At 55.9% G+C, this 20,438-nt stretch overlaps 3 protein-coding genes across 3 annotated transcripts; all 3 read left to right on the top strand.

The window, feature by feature from the left end:
• Positions 1 to 16,536: 16,536 nt before the first annotated feature.
• On the top strand, positions 16,537 to 17,266 carry IUM83_07052 (phosphatidic acid phosphatase; the record flags this gene model as incomplete). Its single annotated transcript, XM_067931312.1, has 2 exons — positions 16,537 to 16,644; positions 16,733 to 17,266. 2 exons carry the CDS (start codon positions 16,537 to 16,539, stop codon positions 17,264 to 17,266), a joined length of 642 nt encoding a protein of 213 aa, XP_067780333.1.
• Positions 17,267 to 17,854: 588 nt separating this feature from the next.
• IUM83_07051 (phosphatidic acid phosphatase) lies at positions 17,855 to 18,583 on the top strand (the record flags this gene model as incomplete). The annotated part of the gene is made up of 1 exon (XM_067931311.1): positions 17,855 to 18,583. One exon carries the CDS (start codon positions 17,855 to 17,857, stop codon positions 18,581 to 18,583), a length of 729 nt encoding a protein of 242 aa, XP_067780332.1.
• Positions 18,584 to 19,122: 539 nt separating this feature from the next.
• On the top strand, positions 19,123 to 19,888 carry IUM83_07050 (Transmembrane and coiled-coil domain-containing protein 4; the record flags this gene model as incomplete). Its single annotated transcript, XM_067931310.1, has 2 exons — positions 19,123 to 19,721; positions 19,882 to 19,888. The coding sequence occupies 2 exons, from the start codon at positions 19,123 to 19,125 to the stop codon at positions 19,886 to 19,888; spliced, it is 606 nt and encodes a 201-aa protein (XP_067780432.1).
• Between the last annotated feature and the right edge of the window lie 550 nt (positions 19,889 to 20,438).

Genomic DNA, 20,438 nt, shown 5'->3' with positions numbered 1-20,438 from the left:
CACTTGCATGATGCATGGTCCATGTGGCGCGGCGAACCCCTCCAGCCCCTGCATGAAGGACGGAAAGTGCACGAAGGGATACCCGAAGCCGTTGGTAGAGGTTACCCAAGGAAACGTGAACGGGTTTCCTGTCTGCAGACGTCGCCGCCGGCCACCGGGAGTACTCAAGTTCAAGGGAAGGGAGTACGACAACGCCACCATTAACCAATGGGTGGTCCCGTACAATCCCTACCTTTCGCAGAAGTACAACTGCCATATCAACGTGGAGGTTTGTACGGCCCTCACGGCGGTCAAATATCTGTACAAGTACGTCTACAAGGGGTCCGACAAGGCTGTAATCACTGTGGAAACGGTGGGCGGGGAGTCGAACGGTGCAAGGATGGATCCCAACGAGATTCTTCGGTACCTGAACGCAAGGTATATATCTCCGATAGAGGCATGTATGCGGCTTCTCGACTTCTCCGTTCAAGGCAAGACGCATTCCATCGTACAGCTGACGATCCACCTGGAGAACGAGCAATTCGTGACCTTCCGTTCGAGCGACAACCCGGATCGAGTTCTCACTCGCGGTCGCCACTCGATGTTGACCCGCTTCTTCGAATTGTGTGCGAGCGAGGCTCCGGAGAACCAAGTTGCAAAGACCATGGTGTACCAAGACATCCCGAAGCTATTCCGATGGGATGACAAGGCAAAGAAATGGGTTCGTCGCAAACAATACCAAGCGGCGCTTGGGCGGATGGTTCATGTGACCCCTCGGGACATGGAGCGGTTCTACATGCGTGTACTGCTGTGTCACCGGAAGGGACCTCAGTCCTTTGCCAAGCTTCGGACAGTGGATGGTGTTACGTATGCGTCGTACCGCCAAGCCGCACTCAAACTGGGCTACCTTGAAGACGACGCAGAATGGATTGCGTGTATGGAAGAAGCCGCTGCCTTCAAGATGCCGTACCAACTCCGCCAGCTCTTCGCGACGATCATTGTTTATTCTCAAGTTTCGGAGGTTCGCGTTCTGTGGAATCGATTCTACGACGTTCTTTCTGAAGACTTCGCGCACACATACCGGGGCTTGGAAGGACAGGAGAAGGAAGACATGATCAGGTTCCACACACTCAAGGACCTTAACGACCTGCTCCAAATCAATGGCTACGTAGTGGCGGACTTTGACCTCCCTCAGCTGGATGACTACCCGCGGCTGGTGCTGGATTCGCTGCTGCGGAACAACCTCATTCGACGCGAACTGGAGGGGTACCAGCACTCTACCCTTCAAGCCATTGTGGACCAAGAAAGCCAGCTGAACGACGGCCAACGAGCTATTTACGACGAAATCATCCAGGCGGCCGAAGCACCAGTTCAAGGCAACAAGCTGTTCTTTATTGACGGCCCGGGAGGTACAGGAAAGTCAACTCTGCTGCGGCATATCCTGGCGAAGGTGCGACTGTCCGGGAAGATCGCGATTGCTGTGGCTTCGAGTGGAATTGCTTCGCTGTTGCTCATGGGTGGGCGCACAGCGCATTCGACGTTCAAGATACCTCTCAAGCTGAACGACAAGTCGACGTGTGCGATTTACAAACAATCGCGCCTCAAGATGTTGATCGAGCGAGCCAGTTTGGTTATCTGGGACGAAGCTCCAATGACTCACAGGCACGCCTTCGAAGCGGTGGACAGGTCTTTGCGTGACATCATGGGTAACGACCAGGAGCCTTTTGGAGGGAAAGTATTTGTACTTTCCGGTGACTTCCGCCAGATTTTGCCGGTGGTAGTGCGCGGCACACCAGCGGAGACCATCGGCGCGTGTCTGAAGTCATCTACGCTATGGCGACACTTCAAGCAGCTGCATCTCACGGAAAACATGCGTGTACAATCGGCAAGTAACGAAAGCACCGCCGCAGAGCTCGCAGCTTTCTCGGAGTTTCTCCTACAAGTGGGAGAGGGTAGACACGAGGTCAACAGGTCCCTGGGCAGGGACTTTGTGAAGATTCCGCGCGATATGCTGATCGACAACATCTACGAAGAAGGAGACGACATTGAAGACGAAGAAATCACACCTGGAGCTGTTCCACGGGGTTTGAAGAACATTATTGATAAGATGTACGCCGACATCAACGATCCCGAGGTTGCTACGGACGAGTACTTCGCCAACAGGACCATCTTGACGACTACCAACGCCGTGGTGCACCGCATCAACCAAGCTGTCTCTGAACGACTCTCCGGGGAGGCCCGCGAGTATCTATCGGTGGATTCAGTGGATGACGACAACGAAGGAAACTTCTTCGAGCCGGAGGTGTTGCATTCGGTGACTATCAACGGTATTCCTCCACACAAACTTACATTGAAGGAAGGCGCCCCAATTATGATGATGAGAAACCTGAACCCCGACTTGGGCCTCTGCAACGGAACGCGACTACGGGTTGTCCAGCTCAAGCCCCACGTTATTCATGCTACCATCATGACTGGCGAGCGCATAGGCCAAAACGTTCTAATTCCAAGGATCGTCTTCGTCAGCGATGGGGACGCGCGCGAGTTCCCCTTCCGCTTGCGACGCAAGCAGTTTCCAGTTGTACCAGCTTTCGCCATGACCATCAACAAAGCCCAAGGCCAAACCGTCCAGAACCTAGGTTTGTATCTGGCGACACCCTGCTTCTCCCACGGACAGCTCTACGTGGCGCTGTCGAGAGTTACATCCAGGTCCAAGTTCAAGGCTTTGATCGAGTATCCGGAGCTGGAGGAAGACGACGGTGCATACACTGACAACATTGTGTACAGGCAGATATTCGAAGATGCTTAGGCGGAGTAGGCATTCAGCAGTACACACTTCATAATTACATAAATACATGTCTTTTTTTGGAAGTGCGTTTCACATTAGCAATGCATCCCTTTGACGAAACCATCGCCCGCCGGAGCGAAGCGGAGGCGGGCATATACCCCAACGTCAAGCGTTGTATAAGCAAACCAACCAGCCCGCCGGAGCGAAGGCGGGACATACTACTGTGGCCAAACCCACACCCACCGCCGCGAAGCGGCGGCGCTCTGCTAGTCTACCACAACTAACCGAGTATCCTGTAAGTTTGTCTGTAAGTTCGTCGTGTTCCGCCCTTGGGGCATCAGCCTGCCGTAGCGCATTGTCCTACCGCCCTGCATTAGCGCATTAGTAACCTGCCCTATGGCATCTCACCATCTTCCGGACTGGCTTATGTTTGCCCGATATTACAACATAGCCATGCGTGATAATTATAACGCGCTGTGATTGGCCGATTTTGCCTCAGCGCTCACATTTCCTTTTTGAATTCCGCGCGCGGCGGAGCGAGGAAGCGCTCGGACGTCGGGCGCTGCAGCGAGCCCCACAGGACGCGAGCGCCGCACAGGGACTAAGGTACGCTTAGCTACATAGTTTCCTAACTGTAATAGAAGTGTCGGTTTCGGGAGTTCCGCCTGTTGGGATAACTGGTACCTTCAGGGCAGTCGAGGTATTATAGTGTGGGATTAAGGGCGGCCTGGTGCCTACTCCGGTGGGGCCACGGGGAGTTGCAGTGGGTTCCACGACACGGCCATGTAGTCGAGACTCCCCGTTGGCGCACAGATGCCAGGCAGGCCGTCCCGAATCTGCAACATTGCTCTCTTGCTTGCATCCCGGGTTTAATTACCTTGGAGAATGGCATTTGGGTACTGCAGCTCTCCACTATACTGACCGTTACTTTCTCTAAAGTGGGTAGCAATACCCATTTTAAGATGATAAGAAAGACTGCAGCTGGCACCCGCCGCCGACGTAGGATTGCGCGTGCCCTTGCCGCAGCGACCGCTCTTGGGAGCCGCGACCCTGAGGTGCCCACGTCCGCCCGCCAGCGGCGTGGGAAATCTCATACCAATCCGGGGTAAATGGGGCAGATCTCGGCGAAGCCGGGTGACCTGCCTCATCTCCGGGCCAGTGGTCGTGTATGGGACCGGCGCTTTAGGTGGACGCACCTATTTGCGCTTCTGTGTCCGCGGCGGGGCGCGTGTATAGGACCCTGGAAATGGCGACGGTGTTCTTAGACTTTATGTCTAACGCGTCATGTGACTCTGTTGCGTGTACGCAGCCCAGAATGGCTCGAACGAAAAGGAAATGGACGCGCGAGGAGATCGAGCAGGCCTTGCGGGACAACGAGCGTATCAACGCAACCCCGGCTGCTCCAGAGGAGCCTGCCGCTAAAAGGCGCCGCCAAGCGCGTCGGAGGGCTAAACGATACAACTTAAACAAGGAATTTCAATCGCTTATCGTGACAGACACGGCCGCTACTGTCACGGCTGTCGAGAGTCATGTTGCGGCCGGAAACACGTCTGTTGGGCCTCCACCAATCCGCAGAGAAGAACCTCCGGTCCAGGCAGCGGCGCCTGTTGATTCTACAGTTGTAGCAACTGATGTCAGCACAACGGAGCAAGTTCCTGGCTCGACCCCGGCGGAGGCAGCGCGTAGGAGGCGCGCTGCAATGACGGCGTCTCAAACAGAACGACGCCGCGCGCGAGACAGAGAGAGAGCCCGAATTAGAAGGGCGAACATGACGGGATCCCAACGCGAGCGTCAAAGACGTAGAGATGCAGAACGCCAAAGGACACGTAGGGCTCTATTAACAGAGGCCGAACGAAGCACAGCGCGCGAGCAAAGCCGTTTACTACAGGCCGCTAGAAGAGCTAACCAAACCGAGCAACAACGGGAGATCATGCAGGAGACCGATCGTCTACAACACGCCCAACAACGCCAGCAAGAAACGCCAGATGAACGTGAAGAACGCCAGGAACGCGAACGCGTTCGCCAGGAAGAACGTCGGGCTAATCTGACGCAAGAAGAAGCGGAAGCAGAGCGAGTGGCTCTTCGGGAGTATCAAGCCACGGTTCGAGACGCTCAAGAGGAGGAGGTGAGAGAGGAACGACGACAACAGGAGCGTATACGGCGCAGCACTCTTCGCAGAGGTCATGCACTCGCAAACCAGGAGGATTTCAGAGTCTCCATGCTCAGCGGCGACAACATCGTTAATGGGCGCCACAGACTGCCTCCAACTACGATCTGCCCTCATTGCAACGCGTGGAAATGGCCTGCAGAGTCCAAAAAAGGCTGTTGTTTGGAGGGAGCGGTGCAGCTACCTTCACTACGAGCTGCGCCTCCGCGACTGCACCAGTTGTACACGGATGCCGAGTTTCGGCGCCGCATTCGTGCCTACAACCAAGTTTTGCCTTCACGTCGATTGGGGCTTCCTGTAGCAACCGGTCCAACTTCAGGGACGTGAACCAAGACGAGAGCGTTGCTGGACAACGTGGTGTATACACGTATCGTATTCAAGGAGCCATGGGGCACTACTTGGGCTCTCTACTTCCGCGTATCGATACGTTCACAAACGAGCCCATGCCCCCCAAGTTTGCCCAGATCTACATCGTCGATCCAGACATGCAACAGCGAGCGGAGCGTCGCCGAGGTATTTTCGCTGACCTCCACGCCGGGACGCTGCTGGAGATGGAGCAGATGATGGAGGAGTGCAATCCGTTCGCGCAACAATATCTCAACTTCGCGGAGAAGCTGCGCGCCGACCAGGCGGCGGGAAAGGAGGTGGTTGATATGGTGTTCCGGCTGCACGAGAAGAGGTCAAACCCACGAACCCACAACCTACCAACGGTCTCGGAAGTTGGGGCGACTCTTATCGAGGATGGCAACTTGGACAGCCCGCGCGACATCCTTCTGCGTACTAAAGATCACTCGCTGCTTCGGCTCTTCGAGACGCACTCTGTGTATGACCCGTTGCAGTACCCACTACTTCTTCCGCATGGAGAACTGGGTTGGACCTACACAGACGTGTATGCGAACAACGTGGTGCGCAGAAAGAAGCGTGAAATGTCCCTCCGAGAGCATGTAGCCTACCGGTTATTCCAGAAAGTCGGTGACGAGTCGGTACTGCACCAAGGTGGGCGATTATTCCAGCAGTACTGCGTAGATCAACGAGCCAAGTGCGAGCAAGAGCAACTGCGTTGGGTGGCATCCCATCAAGCTGAACTTCGCGCCGATCAGTACAGCGGGGTTCGAGACGCGCTTCTAAGTGAAAACACGGCGGTTCTGCGCGAGGGCGAAGCCCTATTGACGGAGTACAACCGCGAAACTGGGGCGCTCCAGCACCCCGATGAACCGCAGCGTCGCTCGGGACACTTCCTGGACCAAATCGGCAAGCGCATCGTTCTACCAGCTACGCATTCGGGGAGTCCGCGGGCCATGTACAAGTCTTACCAAGATTCCATGGCTATCGTGCGGGAGTACGGGAAACCGGACGTCTTCGTTACTATGACGTGCAACCCTACGTGGGACGAGATCCAGGAAAAGATACCGGAGCCAAACCAAAGCGCACAAGACCGCCCGGACATTGTAGCCCGCGTTTGGCAGCAGAAATTGGCGGCGATGCTGAAAGACTTGGATGAAGGCGTACTGGGACGTGTTCTGGCGAGGATCTACGTGGTGGAGTTCCAGAAGAGGGCCTCCCACACGCACACATTCTGATTATTCTCGCAGACGAAGACAAGCCGCGTACAAGACAAATCATCGACAAGTTGTGCTCTTCGGAGCTCCCGGACGCCGAGATCAACCCCAGCTGTACGAGACCATCCTCACTTGCATGATGCATGGTCCATGTGGCGCGGCGAACCCCTCCAGCCCCTGCATGAAGGACGGAAAGTGCACGAAGGGATACCCGAAGCCGTTGGTAGAGGTTACCCAAGGAAACGTGAACGGGTTTCCTGTCTGCAGACGTCGCCGCCGGCCACCGGGAGTACTCAAGTTCAAGGGAAGGGAGTACGACAACGCCACCATTAACCAATGGGTGGTCCCGTACAATCCCTACCTTTCGCAGAAGTACAACTGCCATATCAACGTGGAGGTTTGTACGGCCCTCACGGCGGTCAAATATCTGTACAAGTACGTCTACAAGGGGTCCGACAAGGCTGTAATAACTGTGGAAACGGTGGGCGGGGAGTCGAACGGTGCAAGGATGGATCCCAACGAGATTCTTCGGTACCTGAACGCAAGGTATATATCTCCGATAGAGGCATGTATGCGGCTTCTCGACTTCTCCGTTCAAGGCAAGACGCACTCCATCGTACAGCTGACGATCCACCTGGAGAACGAGCAATTTGTGACCTTCCGTTCGAGCGACAACCCGGATCGAGTTCTCACTCGCGGTCGCCACACGATGTTGACCCGCTTCTTCGAACTGTGCGCGAGTGAGGCCCCGGAGAACCAAGTTGCAAAGACCATGGTGTACCAAGACATTCCGAAGCTATTCCGATGGGATGACAAGGCAAAGAGATGGGTTCGTCGCAAACAATACCAAGCGGCGCTTGGGCGGATGGTTCATGTGACCCCTCGGGACATGGAGCGGTTCTACATGCGTGTACTGCTGTGTCACCGCAAGGGACCTCAGTCCTTTGCCAAGCTTCGGACAGTGGATGGTGTTACGTATGCGTCGTACCGCCAGGCCGCACTCAAACTGGGCTACCTTGAAGACGACGCAGAATGGATTGCGTGTATGGAAGAAGCCGCTGCCTTCAAGATGCCGTACCAACTCCGCCAGCTCTTCGCGACGATCATTGTTTATTCTCAAGTTTCGGAGGTTCGCGTTCTGTGGAATCGATTCTACGACGTTCTTTCTGAAGACTTCGCGCACACATACCGGGGCTTGGAAGGACAGGAGAAGGAAGACATGATCAGGTTCCACACACTCAAGGACCTTAACGACCTGCTCCAAATCAATGGCTACGTAGTGGCGGACTTTGACCTCCCTCAGCTGGATGACTACCCGCGGCTGGTGCTGGATTCGCTGCTGCGGAACAACCTCATTCGACGCGAACTGGAGGGTACCAGCACTCTACCCTTCAAGCCATTGTGGACCAAGAAAGCCAGCTGAACGACGGCCAACGAGCTATTTACGACGAAATCATCCAGGCGGCCGAAGCACCAGTTCAAGGCAACAAGCTGTTCTTTATTGACGGCCCGGGAGGTACAGGAAAGTCAACTCTGCTGCGGCATATCCTGGCGAAGGTGCGACTGTCCGGGAAGATCGCGATTGCTGTGGCTTCGAGTGGAATTGCTTCGCTGTTGCTCATGGGTGGGCGCACAGCGCATTCGACGTTCAAGATACCTCTCAAGCTGAACGACAAGTCGACGTGTGCGATTTACAAACAATCGCGCCTCAAGATGTTGATCGAGCGAGCCAGTTTGGTTATCTGGGACGAAGCTCCAATGACTCACAGGCACGCCTTCGAAGCGGTGGACAGGTCTTTGCGTGACATCATGGGTAACGACCAGGAGCCTTTTGGAGGAAAGTATTTGTACTTTCCGGTGACTTCCGCCAGATTTTGCCGGTGGTAGTGCGCGGCACACCAGCGGAGACCATCGGCGCGTGTCTGAAGTCATCTACGCTATGGCGACACTTCAAGCAGCTGCATCTCACGGAAAACATGCGTGTACAATCGGCAAGTAACGAAAGCACCGCCGCAGAGCTCGCAGCTTTCTCGGAGTTTCTCCTACAAGTGGGAGAGGGTAGACACGAGGTCAACAGGTCCCTGGGCAGGGACTTTGTGAAGATTCCGCGCGATATGCTGATCGACAACATCTACGAAGAAGGAGACGACATTGAAGACGAAGAAATCACACCTGGAGCTGTTCCACGGGGTTTGAAGAACATTATTGATAAGATGTACGCCGACATCAACGATCCCGAGGTTGCTACGGACGAGTACTTCGCCAACAGGACCATCTTGACGACTACCAACGCCGTGGTGCACCGCATCAACCAAGCTGTCTCTGAACGACTCTCCGGGGAGGCCCGCGAGTATCTATCGGTGGATTCAGTGGATGACGACAACGAAGGAAACTTCTTCGAGCCGGAGGTGTTGCATTCGGTGACTATCAACGGTATTCCTCCACACAAACTTACATTGAAGGAAGGCGCCCCAATTATGATGATGAGAAACCTGAACCCCGACTTGGGCCTCTGCAACGGAACGCGACTACGGGTTGTCCAGCTCAAGCCCCACGTTATTCATGCTACCATCATGACTGGCGAGCGCATAGGCCAAAACGTTCTAATTCCAAGGATCGTCTTCGTCAGCGATGGGGACGCGCGCGAGTTCCCCTTCCGCTTGCGACGCAAGCAGTTTCCAGTTGTACCAGCTTTCGCCATGACCATCAACAAAGCCCAAGGCCAAACCGTCCAGAACCTAGGTTTGTATCTGGCGACACCCTGCTTCTCCCACGGACAGCTCTACGTGGCGCTGTCGAGAGTTACATCCAGGTCCAAGTTCAAGGCTTTGATCGAGTATCCGGAGCTGGAGGAAGACGACGGTGCATACACTGACAACATTGTGTACAGGCAGATATTCGAAGATGCTTAGGCGGAGTAGGCATTCAGCAGTACACACTTCATAATTACATAAATACATGTCTTTTTTGGAAGTGCGTTTCACATTAGCAATGCATCCCTTTGACGAAACCATCGCCCGCCGGAGCGAAGCGGAGGCGGGCATACCCATACCCCAACGTCAAGCGTTGTATAAGCAAACCAACCAGCCCGCCGGAGCGAAGCGGAGGCGGGCGGCCACTACTGTGGCCAAACCCACACCCACCGCCGCGAAGCGGCGGCGCTCGGCTAGTCTACCACAACTAACCGAGTATCCTGTAAGTTTGTCTGTAAGTTCGTCGTGTTCCGCCCTTGGGGCATCAGCCTGCCGTAGCGCATTGTCCTACCGCCCTGCATTAGCGCATTAGTAACCTGCCCTATGGCATCTCACCATCTTCCGGACTGGCTTATGTTTGCCCGATATTACAACATAGCCATGCGTGATAATTATAACGCGCTGTGATTGGCCGATTTTGCCTCAGCGCTCACATTTCCTTTTTTGAATTCCGCGCGCGGCGGAGCGAGGAAGCGCTCGGACGTCGGGCGCTGCAGCGAGCCCCACAGGACGCGAGCGCCGCACAGGGACTAAGGTACGCTTAGCTACATAGTTTCCTAACTGTAATAGAAGTGTCGGTTTCGGGAGTTCCGCCTGTTGGGATAACTGGTACCTTCAGGGCAGTCGAGGTATTATAGTGTGGGATTAAGGGCGGCCTGGTGCCTACTCCGGTGGGGCCACGGGGGAGTTGCAGTGGGTTCCACGACACGGCCATGTAGTCGAGACTCCCCCGTTGGCGCACAGATGCCAGGCAGGCCGTCCCGAATCTGCAACATTGCTCTCTTGCTTGCATCCCGGGTTTAATTACCTTGGAGAATGGCATTTGGGTACTGCAGCTCTCCACTATACTGACCGTTACTTTCTCTAAAGTGGGTAGCAATACCCATTTTAAGATGATAAGAAAGACTGCAGCTGGCACCCGCCGCCGACGTAGGATTGCGCGTGCCCTTGCCGCAGCGACCGCTCTTGGGAGCCGCGACCCTGAGGTGCCCACGTCCGCCCGCCAGCGGCGTGGGAAATCTCATACCAATCCGGGGTAAATGGGGCAGATCTCGGCGAAGCCGGGGTGACCTGCCTCATCTCCGGGCCAGTGGTCGTGTATGGGACCGGCGCTTTAGGTGGACGCACCTATTTGCGCTTCTGTGTCCGCGGCGGGGCGCGTGTATAGGACCCTGGAAATGGCGACGGTGTTCTTAGACTTTATGTCTAACGCGTCATGTGACTCTGTTGCGTGTACGCAGCCCAGAATGGCTCGAACGAAAAGGAAATGGACGCGCGAGGAGATCGAGCAGGCCTTGCGGGACAACGAGCGTATCAACGCAACCCCGGCTGCTCCAGAGGAGCCTGCCGCTAAAAGGCGCCGCCAAGCGCGTCGGAGGGCTAAACGATACAACTTAAACAAGGAATTTCAATCGCTTATCGTGACAGACACGGCCGCTACTGTCACGGCTGTCGAGAGTCATGTTGCGGCCGGAAACACGTCTGTTGGGCCTCCACCAATCCGCAGAGAAGAACCTCCGGTCCAGGCAGCGGCGCCTGTTGATTCTACAGTTGTAGCAACTGATGTCAGCACAACGGAGCAAGTTCCTGGCTCGACCCCGGCGGAGGCAGCGCGTAGGAGGCGCGCTGCAATGACGGCGTCTCAAACAGAACGACGCCGCGCGCGAGACAGAGAGAGAGCCCGAATTAGAAGGGCGAACATGACGGGATCCCAACGCGAGCGTCAAAGACGTAGAGATGCAGAACGCCAAAGGACACGTAGGGCTCTATTAACAGAGGCCGAACGAAGCACAGCGCGCGAGCAAAGCCGTTTACTACAGGCCGCTAGAAGAGCTAACCAAACCGAGCAACAACGGGAGATCATGCAGGAGACCGATCGTCTACAACACGCCCAACAACGCCAGCAAGAAACGCCAGATGAACGTGAAGAACGCCAGGAACGCGAACGCGTTCGCCAGGAAGAACGTCGGGCTAATCTGACGCAAGAAGAAGCGGAAGCAGAGCGAGTGGCTCTTCGGGAGTATCAAGCCACGGTTCGAGACGCTCAAGAGGAGGAGGTGAGAGAGGAACGACGACAACAGGAGCGTATACGGCGCAGCACTCTTCGCAGAGGTCATGCACTCGCAAACCAGGAGGATTTCAGAGTCTCCATGCTCAGCGGCGACAACATCGTTAATGGGCGCCACAGACTGCCTCCAACTACGATCTGCCCTCATTGCAACGCGTGGAAATGGCCTGCAGAGTCCAAAAAAGGCTGTTGTTTGGAGGGAGCGGTGCAGCTACCTTCACTACGAGCTGCGCCTCCGCGACTGCACCAGTTGTACACGGATGCCGAGTTTCGGCGCCGCATTCGTGCCTACAACCAAGTTTTGCCTTCACGTCGATTGGGGCTTCCTGTAGCAACCGGTCCAACTTCAGGGACGTGAACCAAGACGAGAGCGTTGCTGGACAACGTGGTGTATACACGTATCGTATTCAAGGAGCCATGGGGCACTACTTGGGCTCTCTACTTCCGCGTATCGATACGTTCACAAACGAGCCCATGCCCCCAAGTTTGCCCAGATCTACATCGTCGATCCAGACATGCAACAGCGAGCGGAGCGTCGCCGAGGTATTTTCGCTGACCTCCACGCCGGGACGCTGCTGGAGATGGAGCAGATGATGGAGGAGTGCAATCCGTTCGCGCAACAATATCTCAACTTCGCGGAGAAGCTGCGCGCCGACCAGGCGGCGGGAAAGGAGGTGGTTGATATGGTGTTCCGGCTGCACGAGAAGAGGTCAAACCCACGAACCCACAACCTACCAACGGTCTCGGAAGTTGGGGCGACTCTTATCGAGGATGGCAACTTGGACAGCCCGCGCGACATCCTTCTGCGTACTAAAGATCACTCGCTGCTTCGGCTCTTCGAGACGCACTCTGTGTATGACCCGTTGCAGTACCCACTACTTCTTCCGCATGGAGAACTGGGTTGGACCTACACAGACGTGTATGCGAACAACGTGGTGCGCAGAAAGAAGCGTGAAATGTCCCTCCGAGAGCATGTAGCCTACCGGTTATTCCAGAAAGTCGGTGACGAGTCGGTACTGCACCAAGGTGGGCGATTATTCCAGCAGTACTGCGTAGATCAACGAGCCAAGTGCGAGCAAGAGCAACTGCGTTGGGTGGCATCCCATCAAGCTGAACTTCGCGCCGATCAGTACAGCGGGGTTCGAGACGCGCTTCTAAGTGAAAACACGGCGGTTCTGCGCGAGGGCGAAGCCCTATTGACGGAGTACAACCGCGAAACTGGGGCGCTCCAGCACCCCGATGAACCGCAGCGTCGCTCGGGACACTTCCTGGACCAAATCGGCAAGCGCATCGTTCTACCAGCTACGCATTCGGGGAGTCCGCGGGCCATGTACAAGTCTTACCAAGATTCCATGGCTATCGTGCGGGAGTACGGGAAACCGGACGTCTTCGTTACTATGACGTGCAACCCTACGTGGGACGAGATCCAGGAAAAGATACCGGAGCCAAACCAAAGCGCACAAGACCGCCCGGACATTGTAGCCCGCGTTTGGCAGCAGAAATTGGCGGCGATGCTGAAAGACTTGGATGAAGGCGTACTGGGACGTGTTCTGGCGAGGATCTACGTGGTGGAGTTCCAGAAGAGGGCCTCCCACACGCACACATTCTGATTATTCTCGCAGACGAAGACAAGCCGCGTACAAGACAAATCATCGACAAGTTGTGCTCTTCGGAGCTCCCGGACGCCGAGATCAACCCCCAGCTGTACGAGACCATCCTCACTTGCATGATGCATGGTCCATGTGGCGCGGCGAACCCCTCCAGCCCCTGCATGAAGGACGGAAAGTGCACGAAGGGATACCCGAAGCCGTTGGTAGAGGTTACCCAAGGAAACGTGAACGGGTTTCCTGTCTGCAGACGTCGCCGCCGGCCACCGGGAGTACTCAAGTTCAAGGGAAGGGAGTACGACAACGCCACCATTAACCAATGGGTGGTCCCGTACAATCCCTACCTTTCGCAGAAGTACAACTGCCATATCAACGTGGAGGTTTGTACGGCCCTCACGGCGGTCAAATATCTGTACAAGTACGTCTACAAGGGGTCCGACAAGGCTGTAATAACTGTGGAAACGGTTGGCGGGGAGTCGAACGGTGCAAGGATGGATCCCAACGAGATTCTTCGGTACCTGAACGCAAGGTATATATCTCCGATAGAGGCATGTATGCGGCTTCTCGACTTCTCCGTTCAAGGCAAGACGCACTCCATCGTACAGCTGACGATCCACCTGGAGAACGAGCAATTTGTGACCTTCCGTTCGAGCGACAACCCGGATCGAGTTCTCACGCGTGGTCGCCACTCGATGTTGACCCGCTTCTTCGAACTGTGCGCGAGTGAGGCCCCGGAGAACCAAGTTGCAAAGACCATGGTGTACCAAGACATTCCGAAGCTATTCCGATGGGATGACAAGGCAAAGAGATGGGTTCGTCGCAAACAATACCAAGCGGCGCTTGGGCGGATGGTTCATGTGACCCCTCGGGACATGGAGAGGTTCTACATGCGTGTACTGCTGTGTCACCGCAGGGACCTCAGTCCTTTGCCAAGCTTCGGACAGTGGATGGTGTTACGTATGCGTCGTACCGCCAGGCCGCACTCAAACTGGGCTACCTTGAAGACGACGCAGAATGGATTGCGTGTATGGAAGAAGCCGCTGCCTTCAAGATGCCGTACCAACTCCGCCAGCTCTTCGCGACGATCATTGTTTATTCTCAAGTTTCGGAGGTTCGCGTACTGTGGAATCGATTCTACGACGTTCTTTCTGAAGACTTCGCGCACACATACCGGGGCTTGGAAGGACAGGAGAAGGAAGACATGATCAGGTTCCACACACTCAAGGACCTTAACGACCTGCTCCAAATCAATGGCTACGTAGTGGCGGACTTTGACCTCCCTCAGCTGGATGACTACCCGCGGCTGGTGCTGGATTCGCTGCTGCGGAACAACCTCATTCGACGCGAACTGGAGGGTACCAGCACTCTACCCTTCAAGCCATTGTGGACCAAGAAAGCCAGCTGAACGACGGCCAACGAGCTATTTACGACGAAATCATCCAGGCGGCCGAAGCACCAGTTCAAGGCAACAAGCTGTTCTTTATTGACGGCCCGGGAGGTACAGGAAAGTCAACTCTGCTGCGGCATATCCTGGCGAAGGTGCGACTGTCCGGGAAGATCGCGATTGCTGTGGCTTCGAGTGGAATTGCTTCGCTGTTGCTCATGGGTGGGCGCACAGCGCATTCGACGTTCAAGATACCTCTCAAGCTGAACGACAAGTCGACGTGTGCGATTTACAAACAATCGCGCCTCAAGATGTTGATCGAGCGAGCCAGTTTGGTTATCTGGGACGAAGCTCCAATGACTCACAGGCACGCCTTCGAAGCGGTGGACAGGTCTTTGCGTGACATCATGGGTAACGACCAGGAGCCTTTTGGAGGGAAAGTATTTGTACTTTCCGGTGACTTCCGCCAGATTTTGCCGGTGGTAGTGCGCGGCACACCAGCGGAGACCATCGGCGCGTGTCTGAAGTCATCTACGCTATGGCGACACTTCAAGCAGCTGCATCTCACGGAAAACATGCGTGTACAATCGGCAAGTAACGAAAGCACCGCCGCAGAGCTCGCAGCTTTCTCGGAGTTTCTCCTACAAGTGGGAGAGGGTAGACACGAGGTCAACAGGTCCCTGGGCAGGGACTTTGTGAAGATTCCGCGCGATATGCTGATCGACAACATCTACGAAGAAGGAGACGACATTGAAGACGAAGAAATCACACCTGGAGCTGTTCCACGGGGTTTGAAGAACATTATTGATAAGATGTACGCCGACATCAACGATCCCGAGGTTGCTACGGACGAGTACTTCGCCAACAGGACCATCTTGACGACTACCAACGCCGTGGTGCACCGCATCAACCAAGCTGTCTCTGAACGACTCTCCGGGGAGGCCCGCGAGTATCTATCGGTGGATTCAGTGGATGACGACAACGAAGGAAACTTCTTCGAGCCGGAGGTGTTGCATTCGGTGACTATCAACGGTATTCCTCCACACAAACTTACATTGAAGGAAGGCGCCCCAATTATGATGATGAGAAACCTGAACCCCGACTTGGGCCTCTGCAACGGAACGCGACTACGGGTTGTCCAGCTCAAGCCCCACGTTATTCATGCTACCATCATGACTGGCGAGCGCATAGGCCAAAACGTTCTAATTCCAAGGATCGTCTTCGTCAGCGATGGGGACGCGCGCGAGTTCCCCTTCCGCTTGCGACGCAAGCAGTTTCCAGTTGTACCAGCTTTCGCCATGACCATCAACAAAGCCCAAGGCCAAACCGTCCAGAACCTAGGTTTGTATCTGGCGACACCCTGCTTCTCCCACGGACAGCTCTACGTGGCGCTGTCGAGAGTTACATCCAGGTCCAAGTTCAAGGCTTTGATCGAGTATCCGGAGCTGGAGGAAGACGACGGTGCATACACTGACAACATTGTGTACAGGCAGATATTCGAAGATGCTTAGGCGGAGTAGGCATTCAGCAGTACACACTTCATAATTACATAAATACATGTCTTTTTTGGAAGTGCGTTTCACATTAGCAATGCATCCCTTTGACGAAACCATCGCCCGCCGGAGCGAAGCGGAGGCGGGCATACCCATACCCCAACGTCAAGCGTTGTATAAGCAAACCAACCAGCCCGCCGGAGCGAAGCGGAGGCGGGCGGCCCACACTACTGTGGCCAAACCCACACCCACCGCCGCGAAGCGGCGGCGCTCGGCTAGTTTATCACGTGTTTTAGCCTTTCGGCTAATGAGCCGTCCTCATTGCCTTGCACCGTCACCCTTTCCATACATGCGTCCCGTACTTACAACTTGCATTTTCACTAACAAATGTTACAGTTTCCCCTGTACAAACCAATCTTCAGCATGGACCGATTTCAAAGTTTATCACATTTACAATTCTGGTGTGTTGAACACAGATTTTCGTTTTCAGCTACAGTCTCTTTCGAGCCACGTCGGACGAGCATGAGGAGCTCCTTCGAGGTGGCCATGATGCTGGCCGTCACGGGGGTCACCAACTTCTGCATGTTCCCCGCCATCTACAGTCTCTACAGCCGGCAATTCGTTTTCGAGGTGCGAGCACCGCATCGCCTGTCCTCCTCTAGTCTAGACACTGGCGCAGCAGATCTAACGTGTGTCATTCCGATCTGCTGCTCCCCAGGCCTTCGTCGGCATGTTCACCATGAGCACCAGCTTCATGTACCACGTTTGCGACAGCATCGACGGCCCGCTGTGGCTCACCGAGGGCCAGTGGCACCGGCTCGACAACATTGGCTCCATCATGAGCTTCATCATGTGGGGGATTCACCTCATGGACCTGCGGCGCCCAGTGCTGGAGCGCTACGTGCAGTACTTCTTCCTGGGCATGGTGCTGGTCTTCCAGGAGAAAAACCCGTGGGACGAGTGGAACTCCGTCATCCCCGTGGTCGGCAGCTTTCTCTTGCTGCTGGTGTCGTGCGCGGTGCGGAGGCGCGTGCCCAGGTACGACTATCAGCCGCTCCGACGCGGGCTGCTGCTGCTGGTGTGCGGCGTCGGGTGCTTCGTGCGCGGCCTGGACGACGACACGGACCCGTTCCGCTTTTTCCACGGCTGCTGGCACGGCTTCGTGGGGGCGGCGGCGTACTACAATTTCAAGGTGCTGCCCGACCGAGAGGACAGGAGAAGCTCGCACTTGCCCATCAAGAGGCAAGACTAAACTAAACGAGCGTGAAGGGACAAGCGAATAGAGGCCAGAAATACTGGGCGTTATTGTAAGCTGTTGCTCGCGTCAAGGTTGCAGCGAAAGAGTGTATTGTACGTCGGCGTCGGCGAGAATGGATACAACTGCCGCCAAGTTTTGCACGTAGCATGTCAAAGGAAAACGCAGAGCGTGTCCAGCATAGCGAAGACGTTTTGAGTAGCACTGTAGCATCGGTAGCTTCATGCAAACCGCCGGTCTAACGGTGTTGATGAGACAGCTCTGGAGCTCGACTCGACAACACCATCAATCGGAGGAACGCGACAGAGCGACAACGGCGGCAAAGCAATGTTCGCGTAGGTGACACCGGTGACATCGCGTGGTCCGAGCAGCCGGGTCGTTGCACTGCAGACAATCTGCCGTCTACAACCAGAAAGAATCGAACTCAACCAAGCTGGTTGCACATACCGCAGTACATGTAACATCACTGTGGCTTTCAGTATTAAAATACGACTGCGACACAGACACACATGGATACACCCAACCTGCCTGTCCTGCACTATGCACCCATTCTAACCAATCACCACACTCACCCCCTCCGTCAGCATGGGCAGCTACGGTTCCATCCCGCGAGTGGACGGCGCCGACGCCAAGCCAGACGTGGAGCAGCAGCAGCAAGAGCAGCAAACCTCCGCCGCCATGAGCCTCGCCGAGCGCGTGTACGCCTACGACCTGACGTGGTCCACCAAGCTCTACCAGCGCTTCGGCCGCGAGCCCACGCCGCGCCTGTGCTGGGAGATTTTCTCGCACTCGGGCGACGGCTTCCTGTGGATCCTGACGATCCCGCCGCTCATGGGGCTGCTCTGGGCCGCGGGCCTCATCGGGCCCTTCGAGCCGGCCACCAAGATGCTGCTCTCGGCGCTCTTCACCGTCATGACCGTGGACATCATCGCCATCATGCTGCTCAAGATGGTGTTCCACCGCCAGCGCCCGCCCTTCCACGAGGCCGACATGCGCTTCGTGGGGCCCGACCAGCACTCGTTCCCGTCGGGCCACTCCACGCGCGTGTGGGCCATGGTGGCCATGCTCGTCTACCTGGCGGACACGCACCCGTGGATCCTGCGCGAGTTCTTCTACGGCCTGGCGCCGGCCGCACTGGTGGCCGTGGCCGTCGTCTGGGCGCTCGTCATCAACTTCTCGCGCGTGGCGCTGGGCCGCCACTACCCGACCGACGTGCTGGCCGGCTCGCTCATCGGCTTCTTCGTCTTCTGGCCCATCTCGCTCTTCTTCGTCCACCACTACGGCATGCTGGACGCGCCGCCCCCGCCCTACTAGGCGAGCACGGCGGGGACAAGCAGGCAGCTACTGTAGAGACCGCGTTCCTATCGTGAGTCGTAGTGCTGCCGGGCTAGAAGGATTGATCCGACAACATGTACTTTTGCCTACTCTTGCCTTCCACTGGTCTTGTGGCGCGTCCTTCTGGCGTTGACAACCACTGTCCATCTCAGAGTATCCGACCGTTACAGTACTGTGCATATCCCTTTCATACGGTACGCGTATCCACGTGTTGCCATTTGCCCTTTGCGTGTCAAATTTGACTCGGAAGCTCGCGTCGGGGGCTATTGGGCCTTTTTCTTGTTGGCGCTCCCCAGCTGGCCTCCAGTGCCTATAGAAGCGATAGTTTTCTCTGATCAAGCCTCATTACTCACCAACTCAGTGGTCTCAAGGTGGCGCGCTGGACGTCGTCCTCGTTCCATTTCCAGCCTCCGTTCATCCCTGAGAGACCAGAATCCAGGACGCACATCAAAGGTGTCGCCTCTAAATAGCTGCTAGGTGATACGGAGATTGCCAGTCAATTGGGATTGTGCCGTCCGATGAGCGCTGCCGTTGGCTTCGGCGAGTACGACGCGTTGCTGCCCTGCGACGGTGTCAACGCGGCTCTGGCCTTCTCGAGAGAACTCTTCAGCCGCGAGTATGTCGTGCAACGCGTGACGAGAGAGGCGTTGGCCGTTGCAGTCAAGCAGAAGGAGAAACTGTGGCGAGGACTGGCCAGGATCAATTCAGGACACGTCGTGGTCAGTGTCGACGGCGTGGCAGCACGTGGGTTATCGTCTCGCCAATTCGCCGAGCTTTGGTACCCACCACCAGGTCCAGAGGCTTCAGATGCAGCGGATCAAGGACAGGAGATGCTGTCGCGGTACCGTCGCGTTCGGTTCCGCGATCGAAAACGAGCGGAGCTCGAAGTGGAGATGCAGAAGGACTGGGTAGGCTCAGGGCCCATGCGGTTTACTCCGGTGCAAGATGAAGCTGCGCTGCGATCGAAGATAAAGGAAGTTCACGCGCTGATTTGGGACCATGAGCTTTCCAAGGCACATGCGGTGCTACGTTCGTTGCCTGTTGGTAGCGACCCGATGGTGTGTTTGCTGGCCGCGGAGCTGGAGGCAGTGCGTGTGTTGGTGTCGAAGGATGATCTGTATGCGAAACAGGCTCAGCGGGTTGCAAACCAGGCAGTCACTTGGCTCGAGAGTTTGTCCGAGTTGTCTTCGCTGTCGTATTCGACTCGAAAGCAAACGCAACTAGCACTAGCGGAGGCTCTCTTTTTGTCGGCTCTGCTACGTTTTGGTGGTGATCAGCGGCTAGCTGCAATCGCCACAGCAAGACGATGTGCTGCCATCTACGTAAAGCTGGAGGACACATTCTTCACGAATCCAGATTCAACGAAGATAGACCGGTTGCTGATGCCCGAGAGTGAACTGCAGATCTTTCAGAAGCGTGTGCGTTTTGGAATGGGGATACTCCATGTCGGCGGTGCGTTGGCACTGCAGAGCGCACTCGACTGGATTGGCAATTTGCTGAAAGGAGCGTGCGACATCAAGAGCGGAGTTGAGTATCTCCTGGACTGTGGAAGAATTCATGAAGGTAGTGAGTGTCACCTCCAGGCGAACTGGACTGCGTTAACGCTCATGCACAGCTCAGGTGCGCTTCGGCTCGTTCAACAACAGAGTGAGCGCGATATTTGTGATCATCTTGCGAGAGAAATCGGCGCTTGTCAGCAGTCTGCACTCCAGCGACATCCGAAGGCGCTACTATTCCTCTGGAGCCAAGCAAACGCCACAAACTTTGTTGCCGATCGACTGAACCAGCTGGAAGTTGAATTATGCAGGGTATCTAAACTCGAAGAGCGAGCCCA

Source organism: Phytophthora cinnamomi (assembly GCF_018691715.1).
Source record: "Phytophthora cinnamomi strain GKB4 chromosome Unknown Contig127, whole genome shotgun sequence".
NCBI classification, from domain to species: domain Eukaryota; phylum Oomycota; class Peronosporomycetes; order Peronosporales; family Peronosporaceae; genus Phytophthora; species Phytophthora cinnamomi.
Note: the sequence above shows the minus strand (reverse complement) of the source record. Positions and strands in the feature narration are given on the sequence as shown.